Source organism: Myotis yumanensis, unplaced genomic scaffold (assembly GCF_028538775.1).
Source record: "Myotis yumanensis isolate MYYU_CA2020_CCGP unplaced genomic scaffold, mMyoYum1.0.hap1 SCAF_12, whole genome shotgun sequence".
Taxonomy (NCBI): Eukaryota; Metazoa; Chordata; class Mammalia; order Chiroptera; family Vespertilionidae; genus Myotis; species Myotis yumanensis.
Genome location: NW_027223763.1, coordinates 49,550,621 through 49,574,620, shown reverse-complemented (window position 1 = coordinate 49,574,620; position 24,000 = coordinate 49,550,621). Strand labels below are relative to the sequence as shown.

At 42.5% G+C, this 24,000-nt stretch overlaps 1 protein-coding gene across 4 annotated transcripts in view; it reads right to left on the bottom strand.

Annotated features, from left to right (window-relative positions):
* Nucleotides 1–24,000, bottom strand: part of KDM4C (lysine demethylase 4C) — a 333,028-nt gene that overhangs the window by 283,685 nt on the left and 25,343 nt on the right. For 3 of the 4 annotated variants that reach the window (XM_070431644.1, XM_070431646.1, XM_070431648.1), the window contains exons 2-4: nucleotides 23,259–23,419; nucleotides 11,959–12,134; nucleotides 10,762–10,876 (exon numbers count right to left, since the gene is read on the bottom strand). In XM_070431644.1, coding sequence (XP_070287745.1) covers nucleotides 10,762–10,876; nucleotides 11,959–12,134; nucleotides 23,259–23,402 — 435 coding nt within the window. In that variant the 5' untranslated portion in view covers nucleotides 23,403–23,419. Of the gene's footprint in view, nucleotides 1–10,761; nucleotides 10,877–11,958; nucleotides 12,135–23,258; nucleotides 23,420–24,000 lie in introns of those variants that run through there. The other variant, XM_070431647.1, reaches the window with a different exon arrangement.

Genomic DNA, 24,000 nt, shown 5'->3' with positions numbered 1-24,000 from the left:
TATCCTAAAGGAAACCTGAACCATGGGAAGCCCTGTTCTTCTTTAAAGAGGATCAATTATCTCAACATTCAATTAAACAGTAAAACCCCATACTCAGACCCTGACAAGTTATTTTTACATATAGAAAATTAAAATCACAATGATCTTTACTAGTGTGTTCATATTTTCTAGACTAATAAGTCCCTTGTCTCATTGAACTTGTTACACTAAATTATATATACTACAGCATAACACAATATTTCAAAATCACCGTCTTGGCCCTGTCTGGGTAGCTCAGTTGGTTAGAGCTTCATCCCCATACACCAAGCTTGCGGGTTCAATCCCTGGTCAGGGCACATACAAGAAACAACCAATAAATGCATAATTAAGTGGAACAATAAATTGATGTTTCTTTCTCCTTCTCCCTCAAATGAATAAAGTTAAAAAATCATGATCAAAATCACTCTTATAACCTTTTATGACAGATTGCCTAAGTACTTAGTACCTATTTTCACCTTCTTTATTAATAGAACCCCATTTAATTCAAAGAACAATGAAGCTGGGTAAAACCTGCATTTCCACTTCCCCTGCAGCTAAAGCTAGTCATGGTACATGGTTCTGGCCAACAAAATGTAACTGGTCACCACTGGGCAGGGCTTCCAGGAGAAAGTTTTGAAAGGGCTGCCTCAGCAAGCACAGGTCTTGGTGCCCTTTGCCCTTCCCTCTGCTTCCCTCCACCAGATATCACATGTGATTAGTAGAGCTCGAGCAGCCACCACAGCACAAGGGTAAGGACCTCCTCATGAAAATGGCAGAAGAAATTGCTAGCAGCATGAGTCTATAATGACATCATGGAACCAACACACTGGCCCTGAACTGCCTGCCTCAAATTTTTACATGAAAAGTAAAGAGCTAATTTGTTTCAGCCATTGATTCTGAGGCCCCTATTATTGGCTGCAAAATAATGCCTGACTGATACATTTCTTCCTTAGTAACTAAATCCATAGGTCTGCACCTCCCCCATTCTCTAGTGCAGTGGTTCTCAACCTTCCTAATGCCACGACCCTTTAATAAAGTTCCTCATGTTGTGGTGACCCCCAACCATAAAATTATTTTCGTTGATACTTCATACCTGTAATGTTGCTACTGTTATGGATCGTAATGTAAATATCTGATATGCAGGATGTATTTTCCTTGTTACAAATTGAACATAATTAAAGCATAGTGATTAATCACAAAAACAATATATAATTATATATGTGTTTTCCGATGGTCTTAGGCGACCCCTGTGAAAGGGTCGTTCGACCCCCAAAGGGTCTCGACCCACAGGTTGAGAACTGCTGCTCTAGTGGATTATAGCAATAGAGTAATATATCAATATCTGTTTCACCACTGTGATCCTGCTAGAGCAATGGTTCTCAACCTTGGCTGCACATTAGAATCACCTGGGAATCTTTTTAAAATCCTAATCTCTGGGCCTCATCCTCTGGAAATTCTGTTTCTTTGTTATGGGGTGGGGCCACAACATTAGTAACAAAGAAACAGAATTTCCGGAGGATGAGGCCCAGAAATCAGGATTTTAAAAAGATTCCCAGGTGATTCTAATGTGCAGCCAAGGTTGGGAGCCACTTCAACTTTGAATGACACCAAAGTATGGACTAGACTTGAGCCTTTTTATAACAAGTAATTCCAGGAAAATCCCAATTTAGATAAAAGAATATACCTGTTTCTCCCAATTCCTCTACAGAATTCTATCTACGTTATCTTTTGTTTCTCCCAGTTGTTTGTTTTTCCACCTTGCTTCCTTTCTCTCTCACTTCTATTTCTCACTTAAGGCACTTTTAGATTTAACATACTCATAACACTTGGCAGAGGCCTGGTAGTGTTAAGTTTTTCTTTCATTCTTCATTGAATGAATGAATGAATGAATGAAGGAAGGAATTTCTAATGGTTTTGTTTTCATTCTTCACAGTGTAAAATTTTGGCTCAACATTATTCCTTCAGTGAAAAAGAGAAAACAATAATTTTCCTAAATATTAAACTAGATTTTCTATTTGTAGAACATCTGGAACATAAGTTCTTGTTTTTTGTTCTTTTTTTTTTTTAATAATCAAACTTCCTTATAAACCTGCAAATAAAAGAAAGTCATTTTATTTTATCATTTTAGTGGTATCTTTCTCTGAAGCCATTTTTTAATTAGAACATAATTAGAATCAGACTTCTGGGATTCATGACTCTAACTCTGTTCTAATGACCCCAAAAGCCCACTGACAAGTAGGGACTTATTTTGAGGAACCCACGCTAAGAAGCTGTGTGTGGAAGCAAGTCCCCAACCTCTCCATCTCAGCCAGACCTGCCACTCTCTTCCCATGGCCAAATGGAGAATTTATGAGAGAAACTGTGTACAATACTTGTATATAATACGTCAACATAATACAATACAATACCTCTGTACAATGCAAGATGGGCATTTCAAGGTCTTGGCAATATTTCTATACACAGTTGTCTTGGTATATTCACCCCCGCGACCCCCACTGATTTGTGAACATTTTTCTAACTTTTACTTTATTGTATATATCACTTCATGTCCCTAATAATTTGCATCACTATTTTCCTTTGTGAGATATAGATATAGATATAGATATAGATATAGATATAGATATAGATATAAATATAGATAGATATGCTGTTTTACATTCTTTGCTGTAATTTAAAACAAATGGAAAATAATCTTGGTGTGAAAACATTGATCCATATATCTGATCATTTCTAAAACAGATTCTAGAACAGGGGTGGGCAAACTTTTTGACTCGAGGGCCACAATGGGTTCTTAAACTGGACCGAAGGGCCGGAACAAAAGCATGGATGGAGTGTTTGTGTGAACTAATATAAATTCAAAGTAAACATCATTACATAAAAGGGTACGGTCTTTTTTTTTTTTAGTTTTATTCATTTCAATCGGGCCGGATCTGGCCCTCGGGCCGTAGATTGCCCACGGCTGTTCTAGAAGCAGAAAGTGTGGATCAATAGTTGCTTTTTTATAATAGTTATATGAATCTTTCTACTCTGTTTATAAATTCCCTCTTTAAAAAAAATCAGCTTCTATGTTTTTAAAAAAATCATAATAAAGATGAAATCTAAATTATCTTCATCTTCCTTTTTTTCTTCTTCTTTTTAAAGGGGAAGGATGGGGCCAAAGTAGTAACTGGGCTTCAAATATACATGTCTTATCAAGGCCTTTTATAACCTGCAGGCAAGTCCAAGGCTGCAATGGGAACTAAGACACTGAGCACCCAGTAAAGACCTTGGCAGATAATAATGCAGAAGAAGAGGTCCAGCATACATGATATGGTTCAAAATTTCCATAATCCTTCCTGGAGACAGTCTAAAATTATAGAAAGAGAAGGGGAAGTGGGATCACCCATCTCCGCCACTAAGTAGGTTGTCACCTTTGACAGATGCCCATATTTCAGTCTGAGGTTCCTCATCTATAAATATGGTGGCTACCTCAGATGATCTCCAAGACTCCTTCCAAATCATCGAAGATTTTATGATCACCAAAAAATTCAGCACTAAAACTGTTTTTTTCACTCCTGGATTTCATATTCTCTCCCCTTCAATAATTCCCACTGCCTGGAGGGTGAAGGAGTGGGGGTTGGGGGGATGGGAAAAGATTAACCAAAGAACTTATATGCGTATATGCATAACCCATGGACAAGCTATAGTGCAGGGAAGGCCTGGGGGTCGGGGGGGAGTGAGGTGGAGGGAGTCAACAGGGGAGGAAAGGGGGACATCTGTAATACTTTCAATAGTGAAGATTTAAAAAGGAGACAAAAGCCCTAAACAGTTTGGCTCAGTGGATAGAGCGTCGGCCTGCGGACTCAAGGGTCCCGGGTTCAATTCCAGTCAAGGCCATGTACCTTGGTTGCGGGCACATCCCCAGTGGGGAGTGTGCCAGAGGCAGCTGATCGATGTTTCTCTCTCATCAATGTTTCTAACTCACTATCCCTCTCCCTTCCTCTCTGTAAAAAAATCAATAAAATATATTTAAAAAAAAAAAAAGGAGACAAAAAATCCCACTGCTGTTTCCCTAACACTTTTCCACAGAACTCCGACCTTCCAAGCATACTGACCATCCAATACCCTAGAACAGTGGTCGGCAAACTCATTAGTCAACAGAGCCAAATATCAACAGTACAACGATTGAAATTTCTTTTGAGAGACAAATTTTTTAAACTTAAACTATATAGGTAGGTACACTGTTATTAACTTAATTAGGGTACTCCTAAACTGGCCTTTGCTAAAAACGTCCTCAGTCTGATTGAGGTACGTTCGCTGAGGTCGACCCCTTCCAACTCTCCCATCCACACTCGTCTTGTATACTTGTTTCAGATAGACGAGTGTGGATGGGAGAGTTGGAAGGGGTCGACCTCAGCGAATGTACCTTAAAACAATGTACCTCCCCTGCACTCCGTATTCCGCAGCCCACCTGCACCGAGTCTCCGACGGACACCCCCCACTTCTTCAAACGCCACTTCTTCAAAATAGAGTCACCCAGGCCGAAAACTGACTTCTGCACATGGGCCACAAAGTTTCAATCACACTGTACGTGCGCACCCGCACGTGGTATTTTATGAAGAGCCACACTCAAGGGGCCAAAGGGCGGCATGTGGCTCGCGAGCCGCAGTTTGCCGACCACTGCCCTAGAACACTTGAGCATCCTCATTCTTCACTGTGGCTAACATGTCCTGAATTCTCAGGGATTCTGCCAGGCCCCAGAAGCTTAACCTCTTTACACTCCTATGGTGCATAGTATTCCTACCACCCATGGGGTACATAATCTACCTTGTGTTATTCTTTAGGGAAACCATGACTCTCCAGCTACCTAGTAAGCACCTTGCACTGGCAAACACCTGATATCCCTAACTCTTCTCACATCCCCATAAACAACCCAGCATGGGACTCCACATATATTTGTCGGTTTACCAATTTAGCCCTTAACTGAATATCTAAGTATACTTTGGTAAGCTTTAACAGTTGAGTGGTAAAGAGAAGAGCTAACATCGAAATTATCAATTCTATCAAAATCTACCCAACCCAATTTCTTTTACATAATTTCTCACAGAATTATTTCCCCATGAACATTCCAAGGTCAGTAGCTCCTTTCACTGAGAGCAGCCCAATCTGTTCTGGGGCAGCTGTTATTCTTTGGAAAGTTTTCCAGAGACAATATTGATTCTATATATCTAACCCTCTCACAGGCAAGACACTTGAGGGCAGTAGCCATGTACTCTGAGGTCAACCTGAGGCTGAACTTTACCTCTCTCCCATCAACAATTCCTGGACAATACCCCCTAGGAAACACAGCTTCCAGACTGATGGAACATTCTTTTTTTTAAAATATATTTTATTGATTTTTTTTTACAGAGAAGAAGGAAGAGGGATAGAGAGTTAGAAACATCAATGAGAGAGAAACATCGATCAGCGGCCTCCTGCACAACCCCTACTGGGGATGTGCCCGCAACCAAGGTACATGCCCTTGACCAGAATCGAATCTGGGACCTTTCAGTCTGCAGGCCAACGCTCTATCCACTGAGCCAAACCAGTTAGGGCTGATGGGACATTCTTGATGCAATGTGAAGAGAACTGCCATCACCTCCCCTACTTGGAGGGCACAATTTGGGATCAGGCAGGCTAAGACTTCATTCATTAAAGACCAGCCATATCATGCTGGCAGATAATGCGTTTTGATTAACTGGAAGCTTTATTTCATAGAACTAAAATCTGAAAGCCAACTTCATACAGGCACATAACTCTCTCTGCACCAAAACATGTCTAGAATATGACATTGTACCTTGGATGTGAAAATTACACATACAGGTACTGTCCTGGCTTCAAATTATTTATTTCAGGATTAACGATTATCCTCACATAAAAAATACAAAATGGAAAGAAACTCTACTGGTGACTCAAACAGTTAAAACTGTTTTTACTTCCTTTGGAAACCCACAGCCTCAGATAAATTTGTTGTCCAATAGCACCATCTGGTGGATGAAAGTATTTAAGCTACCCCATTGTGGGGGAAAATGAAAAAATGTCATCTGTAAGACTAAATGCTATTAAGGCTAAAATCTTAGTATGAAGATTCCCATGCTTCAGTCAACAGATTTCTTATGAATGGGATCTTGACAAAATTCTAATACAAAAGAAATCTAGGACTCATAAAAACTCATTATCAAAGAATTCAGTTCACCTTCTTGAAGAAATGTTGCTTAATCATAAAGCAAATATTTTTAAAGTGAGAGGAACCTCAGACAGCTATTAATTCAATCCCTTCTCTTTAAAGATGAAGATTCTAAGGCAAAGACAGAGCTCCCCCAAAAGTCACAGCTAGGGATAACAGGCATTCATTATATAAGTAAATGGGTCAAATATTCTGTGCTGTTTGCTATAGGCTTCTATTTCAAGACGCTGTAGAGGAAAGGCAGGAAATTAGGCAGTCAGTGTCTGTGGCAAAGTGCCATTCTCAGGGAAGCAATGACCTAGCCGCCCCATTGTGTGGGCCACCCCCATGCTGACCCATGCAAGATGAGGAACGGTCATACTGTCCCTGCCTCCACAGCCCGCCTACATCCCTCTTCACATTAGATTTATCTGCTTTCTCCTGCCCAAGAAAACCATCCTACCAATAAAAGTAAGACATATAAAATAAATGTTAAATCACCCATTGAAGAACATCTATCATTCTGGGAAAGCATTCACGATACGTTAAAATGGAAGAGGGGAAAGACAAGACCAGACCATGTTCACTATGATACCACATCTGTTTTAAAAAATTAAATTATCAAGCATTAAATCAAGAAAAAATATTGGGGGAAAAATACACTAAATTTTTTGACATCTGTTGTCTCTGAATGCCAGGATTATGAGTGATTTAAGTTTTCTCTTATATAATACCAATATTTTAATATTTAACATTTATATTAACAAAAAGGTCATTTTTTTACTTTAAAAATTTATAATCACAGACTACAAATGGAAATTGGATATAGGACCTCATACACACACCCAACCAACCATACAATACATGCATGCAAAAAAAATTTTTTTCAGAGTATACTATACTTTTGTCTTAAGGTTTGCCAGAGTATTTTTCAAATTGTTTTGAATTTTCTATCAAGTATCTATTAATAAATACCTGGATGACAAAAGAAATAGACTAGCAAACTATATTAAAGGGAAATCTTGGAAATATAATTTAAATTATTTTGTATATTTTCAGAGACAGGGACTTCATATCCTAAGTCCAGTTTCTTCTTATAAAATTTTGCCTGAGTTATATATCAGAATATATGGCATGATGCTCCCCAAAGAATTACCTGGCTGACAGTTTAAAACCCTGTCTCCTAATGAATTAGGTCTTCGAGGCACATATCAAAGATGCAGTTACTTGAAGGTCAGTAAACAAGAATCGAACACTGTTGCCTTGCCTCAAGATCCTTCCATCATCTATACAGACTGAGCTCAGAGAATGAATCTTTTGCTGAATATCTTAAGGTAGCATTTTTCAAAGTGTTGTCTGGAGCACAGTGGGAGACACCCAGATTCCATCAAAGGGTCTGTGGTATCAAAACTGTTTTCATAATTATACCAAAACAGTATTTCCTTTTTCACTCTCAATTTACAGGAGTGTGAGGTGGAGTTTTCCAGAGGCTACATGACATCACAACAGAGTAAATCCAGAAGTAGATACAAGAATCCAGAGGTCTTCTATTAAACTACACAGTAGAGATTTTTTTTTAATGTTAAATAATGCCATTCCTCTCACTAAATTTTTTTCTTTAGGAAAATATAGTCATTTTGTATAAAAATGTATATGTTATTATATAATGGATTACTTTTAATGAATTAATATGAACACTTTTTTAAACATTCTCAGTTTTAATTTCTAAAACAATAAACAAGGATGAATATAACTTACATAAACAAAAGCTATTTGAGGTCCACAATAAATTATTAAAAGAATAAAGGGGTCCTGAGACCAAAAAGTTTGAGAGCCACAAATCAACAAATGACAAGTGCTGATGAGGATGTGGAGAAAAAGTAACCCTCTTGCACTGCTGGTAGGAATGCAGACTGGTGTAGCCACTGTGGAAAACAGTATGGCGTTTCCTCAAAAAACTAAAAATGGAACTCCCATTTGACCCAGTAATCCCACTTCTAGGAATATATCCTAAGAAAACAGAAACACCAATCAGAAAGAATATATGCACCCCTACGTTCATAGCAGCACAATTTACAATAGCTAAGATTTGGAAACAGCCTAAGTAAACATCATCGGATGAGTGGATTAGAAAACTGTGGTACATCTACACAATGGAATACTATGCTGCTGTAAAAAAAGAAGGAATTCTTACCATTTGCAACAGCATGGATGGAACTGGAGAGCATTATGATAAATGAAATAAGCCAGTCAGATAAATATAAATATCACATGATCTCACTCATTTGTGGAATATAATGAACATAAGCTGATGAACAAAAATAGAACCAGAGTCATAGAAGCATCGAACAGACTGTACAACCTATGAGGGAAGGCGGGAGGGTGAAGGGGTAAGAGAACAACCAAAGGACTTGTACGCATGCATATGAGCTTAACCAATGGACAGACGGGAGGAGGCAGGCATGTGTTGAGGGTTGGGGGTGGCAGGGGAGAGGTCAACGAGGGAAAAAGGAGACTTATGTAATACGTTAAACAATAAAGAATTTAAATTAAAAAAAAAAAATGTTTGAGAGCCATGGTCTCAGAGTACTTGGCATTGAGAAAAACACCAACCAAAAGATCACTCTACTCCTCTCTCTTCCTCCTCTTCAAAGCACTTTCCAAGCCTCTTGCTATGACCAGGCCATCTTGCAGACCATTATCTGAACACACTTTTTAAAAATGTTTTTACTGATTTTTAAATAGAGAGGAAAGGAGAGGGGGGAAAGAGAGAGAGAGACACATCAATCAGCCGCTTCCCACATGCACCCTGACCAGCAACTTTTCAGTGCACAGAATGACACTCAACCAACTGAGCCACACCAGCCAGGGCTGATCACACTTTTTAAAGAATGATTCTGATCCTATCTTATTTCCCTACTAAATAATTTCAAACAGTACTTCAAGAGGTACAGAATAATCTAGGTAAAGGGTATTCAGGTGTTCACCACATTACTCAACTTTTTGCTAGACGGGAAGTTTTTCAATGGAAGAGGGACAAAAGGTTACAAAAAAAGAAAGAATTCTTAAAAACAGAAGTTACAAACTTCAGTTGGAGGAAAAAAGGATTGGATTATTATAGTGGATTATGTGTTCCTGGAAAATAACTAGAAAGACCGTAATAATAGGCACGTTTTAAAAAATTCTTACAATTTGAGGAAAAATTATTAAGGGAAAACTTCTGGAAAAATGAATACATATTAAAATACTGCTTTTTGCCTTAATGTGGTATTATGAATATTTCCTGTTTTCCAAATATTTTTATCATGAGTTTTATTTTTTTTTAATTTGACACAATTTAAAGATTAGCCAGATAGTCGCATACTATATTATTGTTGAATAACCAGGTATTTTGTTCAATTAGCTGGCTTCATTTTGAAAATACCAGCTGCAGAAATCCTGTTGATGTGTCTACTTCCTCGTGTCCTGTTAGGAATTATGAATCACACAAAGCACAAGAAATGACTACTCAACCACCTAAAGTGGACATAGAAGTAGCAACGGGACATGACCCTTTACAAAGCCTATTATCCTATATAATAAAGAGGTAATATGTAAATTGACCCTCATGCCATAACATCAGCACAAGATGGCGGTGTGCACAGCAGGGGCAGGGCCGGCAGCCACTCCACGCAGCTTCCGCCAGGGTTCCTGCAGCCCCGTGGGGGCGGGGCCCTGCAGCTGCTCCATGCGGCCTGGAGGCAGAGCATCGGGGCAGCACTCCAGGACTCAGGGCCATCCCACGGCACGCCAGCCATGCAGGGCAGGACTCCGGAACTCAGGGCGGTCCCATGGCACGGGGGCGGGGGGGCGGGGGAGTCTCAGGTGTCGCACAATTTCGCACGACAGGTCACTAGTCCTATATAATAGAGAGGTAATAGAGGTAATCTGCAAACTGACCCTCACACCATCACAAGATGGATGTGCCCACAGCGGAGGCAGGGTTCCTGTAACACAAGATGGCTACACCCACAGCGGAGGCGGGGTTCCCGTAACGAGCCATAATGAGTAATCAGCAGGGACCTGAGGCTGCATGGCATCGGACTGGGGTGGGGGACCTGAGGCTGTGGCCCCCGCCTAGTGGGGCTTGACAGGGGACCAGGGGACCTCAGGCCGTGCCGGCCAGCGGGGCTTGACGGGGGACCTGAGAGTGCACCCCCCACCCAGCAGGGCTTGACAAGGACCCTGAGGCTGCACCCCCCACCCGGCGGGGCTTGACGGGGGACCTGAGGCTGCGCCTTCTGCCAGGCGAGGCTTGACAGGGGTGGGGCAGCCAGGTCTGGGTCTTGCGTGATTTCAAGGTGCACGTGGGTGGGCGGGGACTTGACTCTGGGTCCCGCAGCATGCCCCAGACTCTGAGAGGAGAAAGATTTTCATATACATTTTACTAATTTTCTTTCATCTCTGACACTTCTATTATAGAGAAAGGGCAAATAGCAATATTAAAATATTTACTCTAATTAATTCCCTTTTAATGTGCATGAATTTCATGCACCGGGCCACTAGTAATATAACTATACCTCATCATATATGCTCCCGTTAATGTCTGCACCATAGATAGGTGCCACAAAAGTTAAGTTCTTCCAATACTTGCGCTCCAAATCTTCATAATCCAAGTATCTTGGAGTACAATATCTGGAAAAAGTCCATGAAAAAAGTACAAATTAGTAAGATAATTTTAAAATTTTCCCCACCCATTTGATTTATATCACTTTCTAAATAAAATTCTATCAAAATGAAAATACTTAGCTATTCATGATGTCAAATCTAAGAAGTAAATACGCATATGTATTTATCATAGATACCTGAATACTCTTAAAATTCCTAAATAACACTATGAAAACTTCGCATTTTTGACTAGTAAGGAAAATATTTTCCTGATAGTATCAACAGTAGAAGCAGATAATTAGTCAAAAATTCATTATTTTAGCTTTTGAAATACTTCCTTAAATCTTGAACCAATTATACTACACAGTCATCCCTCAGTATTCATGAGGGATTGGTTCCAGAATCCCCCCATGGATACCAAATCCGTGAATGCTCAAGTCCCTCATATAAAATGGCATTGTATTTGTATAAAAGCTCCCCACATCCTCCCATATATTTTAACTAATCTCTAGATTACTTATAATACCTAATACAATGAAAATGCTATGTAAATAGTTATTATACTGCATTGTTTAAAAAATAATTACAAGAAAAAATATCTGTACATATTTCATACAGCCACAACCATCTGGTGCCTAACTACACAATACATGTCAGCAACAACATAACTTTTTTTTAATCAATCTGCAGTTGGCAACTAACACAATAATGGTGGCCATTGAAGTCATTCAAGAATTTTCTTTTATGTAAAATATTTATAATTACATCTTCTAATATGTATAATTTATCATTTAAGACTTAAACATTGCCACACAAAGAAGAAAATTTGCCTTACAAAGATGAATCATGAGTACAATCAAAAACTCATGACAACTAAAAGAAAAACCCATTTACAGATATTATGAATGAGATGGTAAAATGAGGAACAATTTTCTTAGCAACAAACTAAATGTAAGTAGGCAATCACGTGAAGCACAGAAGTAAGTAAATTAGGACTGAAAAAGATTATGCAGGAGATTATTTTTCATTACAACCTCCATCTACTGGTTTCTGACCATGTCCAAGTATGTCTTTGAAAGAAATAAAAGCAGCAAATTGAACCCACTCACTTGCCACTGTTGGCCAGCTGCCTGAACTCCTTCACTGTCATGGCTTTTTTCTGGATATTATATTGAGTGAACAGTCCCGACTGCCCTGTGACCATCTGCTGAATTGGTGCTGGGATGAGCAAATTATCAATGTCATCATAGCACTGCCTTGGCTTCCACTCCTTAGGAGGAATCACCTAAAAATAAAATAAAATAAAATATTACCTTGAAAATATCCCAAGTAGCTATTTAGCTTGCATATTTCAACAGAATACAAGTGAAGAGTCTGTCAGCATTTCTGACAAATGTGTAAAAGAATCGTGAAGATTCTTATTAAGGGAAATTCTCACATTCTCCCAAGTATTCGCCTTACTGATAATGATTATTTTACACAGCAAAATTTATTGAGTACTCACTATACCAAATACTGTACTTATATTAACTTCATTTCTTAGTTGATACTATTAACCTCTCAATTTTATTTTATTTTTTAAAATATATTTTTATTAATTTATTTATTTATTTTTAAATATATTTTATTGATTTTTTACAGAGAGGAAGGGAGAGGGATAGAGAGTTAGAAACATTGATGAGAGAGAAACATCGATCAGCTGCCTCCTGCACACCCCCTACTGGGGATGTGCCCACAACCAAGGTACATGCCCTTGACCGGAATCAAACCTGGGACCCTTCAGTCCGCAGGCCGACGCTCTATCCACTGAGCCAAATCGGTTATAGCTATTTTTATTAATTTAAAGAGGAAGAGAGAGAAACATTAATGATGAGAGAGAATCACTAATCAGCTGCCTCTTGCACACCCCCTACTGGATATTGAGCCCGCAACCAGGACATGTGCCCTGACCTGGAATCGAACCCTGACCTCTTGGTTCATAGGTTGAAGCTCAACCACTGAACCACGCCAGCTGGGCTCAATTTTAAAATTAAGAGACAGAACTAAACTAACTTCTAAAGTTTAGGTACTATTTAGGTACTACAAGAAAAATCCTATCTAATAAAAGACAAAAAGGGTAATTAACTGTACCTCTGCTATGCTTCCCATTGGCTAATCAGGGTGATATGCAAATTAACTGCCAACAAAGATGGCGGCTAATTTGCATACTATAGGCAGAGTAGGACAGCGCAAGCCGCCATCCAAGCCCCCATGTGCGACCGGGGGGGTGGGCGGGGGCTGGGGCAAAGGCAAGGGGTGCGGATCGCCTCATCTGAGCCCTCGCCCGTCCACCGGAGACAGGGGGCCCACTCCCGTGTGCGATCCGGGGGCGGGCGGGGGCTGGGGTCAAGGCAAGCCGTGCCGATCGCCTCGCCCGAGCCCTCGCCTGCCCACCGGAGACAGGGGGCCCACTCCCGTGTGCGATCTGGGGGTGGGCAGGGGATCGGCAGCATCGCTTGCCTTAGTATGAACTCCGCCCGCCCACTGGGAGCCAGCCGGCCGAGGGCCAGGAAGGTGGGACGCTACCCTGGAGCGCTGGAGCCACCCGGGCTCTCTCCGCCGTCCGGGCTTCATGAATCGCAAGTTTCCACGGAGGCAGCGGCTGCAGGACACAGAGCGGGAGACAGGGGAGCGGGCCGAGCGTGGCTCGGGCTTGACGGAGGGCACTGGCGAGGAGATCTCCCCAGCGGGCGGCGGCTCCCCCTGCCGTGGCAACAAAGCAAGCAAGCATTCCGCCAGGCCGCTCACACTGCCCGCTCTCAGCGGTCGCCCTCCCCAGGACCACTAGGGGGCACCTCCTGCTTTAAGCATCTGCCCCCTGGTGGTCAGTGCGCAAAGTGACCGGTCGTTCTGCCATTCGGTCTATTTGCATATTAGCCTTTTATTATAGAGGATGTTTTTATTGAGGAAGAGAACCAAGATGGCAGCATAGGTAAACACCTGTACTTGCTGCCTCCCACAACCACATCAAAATTACAATTAAATACAGAACAACTATCATCCAGAACCGCTGGAAAGCTGGCTGGTGGAAGTCCTACAACTAGATAAGTAAAGAAGAAAGCACACTGAGACTGGTAGGAGGTGCAGAGGCGCAGAACGGGCTGGTCGGGCAACCGGGTGTGTTGCTTTTTTAATCGGGAGGGAGATCGCCTCTGCAGAGGCTGCCTGGAGGAGCAAGGTCCCAGCCCCACACCAGACCCCCAGCCCAGGGTTCCAGAGCTGGGGAAAGAAGTCCCTATGGACAGTTAGAACAATGAACTGTAAAAACCAGTGTGGATTGGGGCTGAGTGACACACAGGCTGCTGGAGACCCAGCTGCTCCTCTTAAAATGCTGGCTCCACGAACTGAATTTACAACCTTTCAGTTCCTCTGAGCTCCAGTGCCAGGTGAGGCTCTGGGGGAACCAGACACATACGGGGAGAAACTGGACTGTCTGGAATCAGGGCAGGAACTTGGGGTGGGGGGCAGCTTTCTTCCAGATGGAGGTGTTCACAGCGGTCATTGTTTCCATGCTGGGACCTCCCCGGTGCAGGGCTGACTGGCAGCCATTTCTGTTTGCTCCGCCCTGGTGATTCCCTAAGACCCCACCCCATCCAACTTACAACACCACCCAAGCTTTTGCATATTAATGGTCTGTCCTTTCTCAGGCTAAAAAGCTGTCAAACAAGCTGCAGCTGGGTCAGGGATCCCCAAACCTATCAATAAAAGGCCCAAGGCCCTGCATCAGCAGCAGCCGCCTTGCTTCACAGTTGGGCCTCATCTGGGCACTTCCAAACCCCAAACAAAGAGGAGGAATCTGCAGATCTCTCTGTAGCTCCTGCTGGGTGGCCCCAGGAAGTGGCTGACTTTGCACCTCCCTGGAGACCCAAGAGCCAGTGTACCCAGTGGTCAATGTGAGACCATACCAGATTACAACTCTTCACATCCATAAGCAACGCACTCAAGGGGCAGACTCAGTGAGCACCAAAGCCCCACTCCATAAGGGTGTCTCCTGCACAGCAGCTCTCCCACTGTAGTCGCAGCTGGTCCTCACAGCCAATTGGCCTGGAGGTCAATTCCTCCCAGTGACACCAACAGCAATCAAGGCTCAGCTTCAACAAAACTGTGCACACAGCCCACAAAGGGGTGCACCAAGAGTGTCCACCTCAGGTGATTGGGGAGGCTAAGCCACTGGGCCCTATAGCACACTTACTACACAAGGCCACAAGACTTAGCAGCTACCCAATACATAGAAACAAACACAGGAAAGTAGCCAAAATGCAGAGACAAAGAAACATGTCACAAATTAAAGAAATGGAAGAAAGCAAACTACTTGATATAGAATTATTCAAAACCACAGTTATAAGGTTACTCAAGAATCTTCTACAAACCTCTGAGGAACTTAGTGAGACTTTCAAGGATCTTAGTGAGAATGCCAAAAAAAATGGAAAAGGACCAGTCAGAAATTAAGCATACACTGACTGAAATAAAGAATAATATACAGGGATTCAATAGTAGACTAGAGGATCCTGAAAATCAAATCAATTATTTGAAATACAAGAAGTAAAAAACACCCAACCAGAAGAGCAAAAAGAAAAAGAATCCAAAAATATGAAGATAGTGTAAGAAGCCTCTGGGACAACTTCAAGCGTACCAACATCCGAATTATGGGAGTGCCAGAAAAAGAGAGAGAGCAAGATATTGAAAACCTATTTGAAGAAATAATGACAGAAAACTTCCCCTACCTGGTGAAAGAAATAGACTTACAAGTCCAGGAAGCATAGAGAACCCCAAATAAGAGGAATCCAAAAAGGACCATACCAAGACATCATAATTAAAATACCAAGGGCAGCCGAACCGGTTTGGCTCAGTGGATAGAGCGTCGGCCTGCGGACTGAAGGGTCCCGGGTTCGATTCCAGTCAAGGGCATGTACCTTGGTTGCGGGCACATCCCCAGTGGGGGGAGTGCAGGAGGCAGCTGATCAATCTCTCTCATCGATGTTTCTAGCTCTCTGTCCCTCTCCCTTCTTCTCTGTAAAAAATCAATAAAATATATTTTTTAAAAATAAAATAAAATACCAAGGGCAAAAGACAAAGAGAGAATCTTAAAAGCAGCAAGAGAAAAACAGTTAGCCCTCACTGGTTTGGCTCAGTGGATAGAGTGTCAGCCTGTAGACTCAAGGGTCCCAAGTTTGATTCCAGTCAAGGGCACATGCCTGGGTTGCGGGCTTGATCCCCTGTAGAGGGCGTGCAGGAGGCAAACGATCAATGATTCTCTCTCATCATTGATGTTTCTCTCTCGTGCCTCTCTCTCTCTCTCTCTCTTTCTCTCTCTCTCTCTCTCCTCTCTCTTCCTCTCTGAAATCAATAAAAATATATTTTAAAAAGGGAGAAACAGTTAGTTACCTACAAGGAAGTGTCCATCCGACTGTCAGCTGATTTGTCAACAGAAACTATGCAGGCCAGAAGGGAGTGGCAAGAAATATTCAAAGTGATGAATAGCAAGAACCTACAACCAAAATTTCTCTATCCAGCCAAACTATCAGTTAGAATTGAAGGTCAGATAAAGAGCTTCACAGACAAGAAAAAGCTAAAGGAGTTCACCACCAAACCAGTATTATATGAAATGCTGAAAGGTATTCTCTAAGAAGAGGAAGAAGAAAAAGGTAAAGATAAAAAATATGAATGAAAAATTGGTTGGTTGCTCCCAGCATGCCCCCTACTGGGTATCGAGCCACAACCCGGGTATGTGGCCTGTCCAGGAGTTGAACCAGCATCCTCTTGGCACATGGGTTGACACCTAACCACTGACCCACACTGGCTGCGCTGCACTACTTATCTTCAAATAAGTTGCTATTACTACCATCTGCCTACTGAGGAAAGAGCAGGAAGAAGAGTAGTGTTCTTACAATCTTTCTTCACCTTGAGGGCATCACTATCTATACTTCCTAGGCCAGTGATGGTGAACCTATGACACGCGTGTCAGAGGTGACATGCGAACTCATTTTTTTGGTTGATTTTTCTTTGTTAAATGGCATTTAAATATATATAATAAATATCAAAAATATAAATCTTTGTTTTACTATGTTTGCAAATATTAAAAAAATTTCTATATGTGACACGGCACCAGAGTTAAGTTAGGGTTTTTCAAAATGCTGACACGCTGAACTCAAAAGGTTCGCCATCACTGTCCTAGGCTATTCCTAAAACTACATAAGGTGCATAACCTATGGCTCAGGAGAGTCTATGTCAGCCGTGGGCAAACTACGGCCCACGGTCCGGATCCGGCTCGTTTGAAATGAATAAAACTAAAAAAAAAAAAAAGACCGTACCCTTTTATGTAATGATGTTTACTTTGAATCTATATTAGTTCACACAAACACTCCATCCATGCTTTTGTTCCGGCCCTCCGATCCAGTTTAAGAACCCATTGTGGCCCTCGAGTCAAAAAGTTTGCCCACCCCTGGTCTATGTCCAAATTACTGTATGAAAGAAGTTCACCCATTGTTTTTTAATATATTTTTATTGATTTCAGAGAGAAGGGGGGGAGAAAGATAGAAACAGCAATGATGGCCCTAGCTTGTTTGGCTCAATGGATAGAGCATCAGCTGCGGATTGAAGGGTCCCAGGTTCAGTTCCAGTCAAGGGTACATGCCCAGGTTATGGGCTCGATCCCCAATAGGGGGATTGCAGGAGGCAGCCGATCAATGATTCTCAATAAAATCCCTTCCTCTCTCTGAAATCAATAAAAATATATTTTTAAAAATGAAAAAGAAAGAAACAGCAACAATGAGAATCATTGATTGGCTGCCTCCTGTACGTCCCCTATTGGAGATCGAACCCATAACTGGGCATGTGCCCTGACCTAGAATCGAACCGTGACCTCCTGGTTCATAGGTCCACACTCAACCACTGAGCAACGCCAGCCGGGCCACCCATCCTAGATAATAGAGAGGTAATATGCAAATTGACCCTCACAAGAAGGCTGCCTACAACCAGGCCTGCAGGGGGGTTAGTGAGGGGCGCCAAATGATTGAACAAGCAAGCTGCGTGGGGCAACCAGGCCGGCAGGGGGGATAGTGAGAGATGACCAAACGACTGAACAGCAGGCTGTGTGGGGTGACCAGACTGGCAGGGGGGTTGGTGAGGGCCGACCAAACGACTGAACAGCAGGCTGTGTGGGGTGACCAGGCTGGCAGGGGGGCTGTGACGGGCGGCAACTAGGCCGGCAGTAAGAGGCAACCAGGCTGACGGGGGGGGGGGGGGGGGGGGGGGGCAGTTAGGGGATACCAGGCCAGGGGGGTGGGGGCAGTTGGAGGCAATTAGGCCAGCAGGGGGGCAGTGAGGGGCGAATAGGCCGGCAGTAAGGGGTGACCAGGCCAGCGGGGGGGCAGTTAGGAGCGACCAGGCCGGCAGGGAGGGGGCAGTTGGGGGCAACCTGGCCGGCAGTGGGGGGCATTAGGGGTGATCAGACCGGTATGCAGAGGCAGTGAGGGGTGATCAGGCTGGCGGGGGGTGGGGGGCAGTTACGGGCAACCAGGCAGGCAGGTGAGCGATTAGGAGCCAGCGGTCAGGATTGTGAGAGGGATGTCCCCCAAGGGGTCCCGGATTGGAGAGGGTGCAGGCTGGGCTGAGAGGGACCCACCCCCCTTGCATGAATTCGTGCACCAGGCCTCTAGTTTTAGATATAATAATGGTTCATCATACTCTTCCTCCACAAAAACAATATAAGCTTTACATTTAAGGGGGCTATCACTCTACACCAGTGGTTCTCAATATTCTGGCCCTTTAAATACAGTTCCTCATGTTGTGACCCAACCATAAAATTATTTTCGTTGCTACTTCATAACTGTAATGTTGCTACTGTTATGAATCGTAATGTAAATATCTGATACGCAGGATGGTCTTAGGCGAGGCTGTGACCCACAGGTTGAGAACCACTGCTCTACACTTTTCCAACTCAACCACCAACTTTGTTAGGGTGCCAGATCTCTCACTCTGGAAATAAAAGTTAAATCTAAAATATAAATCTCAGAGGGAAGGAGGGGGACGGGAAGAGATTAACCAAAGAAGTTTTATGCACATATGCATAACCCATGGACACAGTCAATAGTGTGGTGAAGGCCTAGGGGAAGAAGGGAAGAAGGGAAGGGGGCGTCAATGAGGGGAAAAGGGGACATCTGTAATACTTTCAACAATAAAGATAAATTAAAAAATAAAATACAAAAGTTGTTGCTAAGATAAAAACTAAGATAGACTGTAATCTGAGACCAAAGTCACTTCTTGAGAAACTGAGGAACTACTCAACCATCATCCTCAAATCATAAATCAAGACCAATTCATTAATGGTGCATTAACGAAGACGCTCATGGGTGGCTCTGTTCCCCAGGGCTAGCCCTCAAAGCAAACTAGCAACATTAATAGCTTTGATTTTTGCAATCTAATTTGAATAGATGCAATTTTATACAGTTATTTGCTGCAAATTCCAGAAAAAAAGAGGGAAAGTAGATAAAAGTGAATTTATGTGACTTGATAGAGATGGCAAAGATGACTAAAAACCAACAGTTCACTGTATGCCTAATTAAGTAAAAGGAAATTTTCACAAGCTGAATAAATGAGTATCTCCAACTTGCTCAATGAGTCTCACTTTTCAAAAAAGTCTGGACCCAGGTGTGTTTTGTCCAACATTCAGAAAGCTAATTGTAGTTCTCATTAACTTCATTCTGAATCATAGTGCCAAAGGCAGCCCAGGTACACTTCATGCCTGACAGTCCCTCATGAGGACAGTTGCTGCTTCCTCTTCTCATGTTACTAAACGTGCCTGCCACCCTACCACAGGGCAATCACTAATCTCTATGGAACACAAGACTATGTATGTTTTCAAGAAACAAAAGGGGGAGAACAGGACAAAGGGCTGCACTCAGAGGCCAAAGAAGAGGACAGTCACCCTCAACTCCCCTTTACCCCAACAAAGCCCGAGTTCTTGCCAACTCACTGCGAGTTTATGGTAAATTGTGTCTGTCAAATGATTCTGAAATGGTAACATTCTCTTAAACTGAGAATGACTATTCTCCCCCAAATAATCTGGAAGTATTGAGGTTTCAAAAATGGGTTCTTTAAAAGAGCTGACCCAATAAAGTGGTTAAACTAAAGATCACTCATCTGAGAAATTCATCATAAACCTTTACTTTCTCTTTGTTTTATTTTCCTGTTTTTTGACATATTTTTATTTATTTCAGAGAGGAAGGCAGAGGGGAGAGAGAGATAGAAACATCAATAATGAGAGGGAATCATTGATCGGCTGCTCCTGCACACCCCCTACTGGAGATCAAGCCCACAACCCGGGCATGTGCCCTTGACCAGAATCAAACCCAGGACCCTTCAGTCCGAAGGCCGATGGTCCATCCACTGAGCCAAACCAGCTAGGGTTTATCTTCCTTTTTTTATCACTCACCCACCCCTAATAAATCTTCCCTCAACTTAATTTCCTCAAATTTTAAATCTGTCCTAGGAGGGCCCTGAACATTACAAAACAGAATGAGAGACTTCAGGGCATGGATGCCAGAACAGCCATGAACTGTGTTATAAACATCAGAAGCCACACACAGTAGGGCTAGAACACTGACCCCTGCAGTTCTAAAGCTCTCTCTTTAGCTACTGTCTGTTCTCGATGCTCCTGGACCTTCCTGAAGAGATGGGATTCCAAGGAGAACCCGAAACCCATTCACAGTCGAGAGGGCTCTGCCAGAGCTCAGGAATTTAGGTAGTGATGCTGACAAGTCCACAGAAACCCAGATTATGAACTTAACCTTTAGAAAAATAATGAAATAACTGCAATAAAATATGTTCTTCTGAGAGAAATTTTTAAATTGAAATAGATTTCCAGTATGGAAGGGACACAAAGTCCATCTCAAATTGAAATCAAAGAGCAGTTGCCGAACCGGTTTGGCTCAGTGGATAGAGCGTCGGCCTGCGGACTCAGGGGTCCCGGGTTCGATTTTGGTCAAGGGCATGTACCTTGGTTGCGGGCACATCCCCACTGGGGGGCGAGCAGGAGGCAGCTGATCTATCTCATCGATGTCTCTGGCTCTCTGTCCCTCTCCCTTCTTCTCTGTAGAAAATCAATAAAATATTTTTTTTTTAAAAATCAAAGAGCAGTCTCTCTCTTTCAAAGCTCTAACTTTGGGTCTATAGGTTCAAACCTGCAATGCAGTCCTCAGCGCCTCCATGACCACTCCTCTGACCCTGAGCAAATCACAATTACCCCTGAGAGTACTCTCTGCTACGGCTCCGACTCCCCCAACAAAGTCATTCTTCCCATAAGAGCCATTGGGATCTTTTCAAACTAATATCACAAAATAAAAAATAATCAAATAAACAGTCATCATGTCCTCCTCTCCTCTGCTCTAAGTCATCAACGCTTCCCGCTACAGTTACTATGGCCAGTCAAGCCTGATGCCATTTGGCCCCTTCCAGGGCTCTCACCTTTTACCACTCTCTTCCTTTCCACACACCCTCTTCCTATTCATTGCATACATGAAGCTCAAGTCAACCCCCAGGCCTCTGGACTTCTATTCCTTCTGCCCCACATCATGAAATGTTGGTTTCTTTATAGCCTTTAGGTCTCTGCTCGAATGTTCTTATCTCACCATCTTGAGATGCTACCACCAGAATATAAGCTCCATGAAGGTAGGAACTTGGTCTGCTCTGTCCCCCACCTCCTCCCACATATGGTATAGTGCCTGGTACCTAGTATGCAATCTCCATCCTTGGTGAACAAATAACTGAAAACAAAATAAAATAGGCAAATCTATAAGAGAAAGAAAGTAGATTAGTACCTAGGACTGGGTGCATAGCAGAGAATAGAGAGTGACTGCTAATTGGAATTATATATGGGTATAACTAATGGTGTTCTGTGAATATACAAAATACTATTGAATTATATACTTTATTTATTTATTTTTTAAATATATTTTATTGATTTTTTACAGATAGGAAGGGAGAGGGACAGAGAACCAGAAACATCGATGAGAGAGAAACATGGATCAGCTGCCTCCTGCACACCTCCCACTGGGGATGTGCCCGCAACCAAGGCACATGCCCTTGACCGGAATCGAACCCGGGACCCTTCAGTCCGCAGGCTGAAGCTCCATCCACTGAGCCAAACTGGTCAGGACGAATTATATACTTTAAATGAGTGAATTATATAGTGTGTCAATTATAACTCAATAAATCTGTTAAAAAAATTTTTTAGGAGTAGGATATTCTTTTTTTTTTTTAATATATTTTTATTGATTTTAGAGAGGAAGGGAGAGAGACAGAAACATCAACGATGAGAGGGACTCATTGATCAGCTGCCTCCTGCACACCCCCTACTGGGGATCGAGCCCACAACCCAGGCATATGCCCTTGACCAGAATCAAACCCACGACCCTTTAGACCACAGGTCGACAATCTATCCACTGAGCCAAGCTGGCTAGGGCATGTTAGATTTTTTTTTTTTTTAACTTATTTTTTTTTTTTATATATTTTATTGATTTTTTACAGAAAGGAAGGGAGAGAGATAGAGAGTTAGAAACATCGATAAGAGAGAAACATCGATCAGCTGCCTCCTGCACATCTCCTACTGGGGATGTGCCCGCAACCCAGGTACATGCCCTTGACCGGAATCGAACCCGGGACCCTTCAGTCCGCAGGCCGACACTCTATCCACTGAGCCAAACCGGTTTCGGCAGATTTTTTTTAATAAAACAAAGACAGAGCCTAACCAGTTTGGCTTAGTGGATAGAGCGTCGGCCTGCGGACTCAAGGGTCCCAGGTTCAATTCCGGTCAAGGGCACGTACCTGGGTTGCGGGCACATCCCCAGTAGGGAGTGTGCAGGAGGCAGCTGATTGATGTCTCTCTCTCATCGATGTTTCTAACTCTCTATCTCTTTCCCTTCCTCTCTGTAAAAAATCAATAAAATATATTTTTTTAAAAATAAATACAAAATAAAAGAAAGACAGAAAGAAAAATATAGAATGAAAAAAGAAAAGGGAGAGAGGGAAGAATAGGAGGAGGGGGGAGGGGAGTTAATAACTGTCCTCTATGGGAAACTGATGAAAGCCATGAATAACACCTCTAAAACTCATATATCAATCTCCGTGATTTCCATGAACTGCTTTTGGTTTAAAATAAGCAACAGCAACAAAAAACCTAGAACACAATCTACTATAAAGAGTTAAAAAAATATATTCTTTGAAAAAAATAAACGCTCCATATAGATTAACAAGAACGAAGATTTTACAAATATCTTCCTTTGGAAGAAACCATTTCCCACATCATGAAGACTGAGAGCATAACTGAAAGGCCAAGTGATCATTCTGGTTTAAAGGATCTGAGGAGAATCACCTTTGCAAGACCAGCTCGGTGGGCTCCCTTAGATTCCATGTATGCGAGGTATTTGTTGAACTCCCGGAACTCCTCCATGGAAGGTCTGAAGGTCATGATCTTACAGCTGGGATTCAGCCGACTCTCCAACTCAGCCACCTCCATGATGGCTGGGATGGCCTCTGCAGAGAAGAGGACACGGTCATCAGCAATGAATTATTACATGGTTAAGGTTGGTGACCATTTCTCCCATATGGCATGTAAGCTCCCAGCAGCATGTCTTTTAGTTACTTACCAATTCCTTCTACCACCCTATTGTTCTCTCATCTCTCTCTAGACTGCTGTGGGGGAAAGAAACAAAAAACTGCCTCTCGTCCTTCCCTTACTTTGCCTACCCACCTCCCTTCACACTTATACAGGTACACATGCCCAAATCCATGAGCTGCAGGATGAAAGTCTCACCCCTGTACAGGATACACATAATCATTTAGAAGTGTCAAGATCAGTCTCTTGAATAACTATCATGCCCTTGTCCACCACCACAGCCTGCATTATACTTTATGCTCCAACAGAACTCATGGATTTGTGCTACTCTAAACAAGTATGGTCCTAACTGGTTTGGCTCAGTGGATAGAGCGTCGGCCTGCGGACTGAAGGGTCCCAGGTTCAATTCCAGTCAAGGTCATGTACCTTGCTTGCAGGCACATCCCCAGTAGGGGGTGGGCAGGAGGCAGCTAATCAATGTTTCTCTCTCATCAATGTT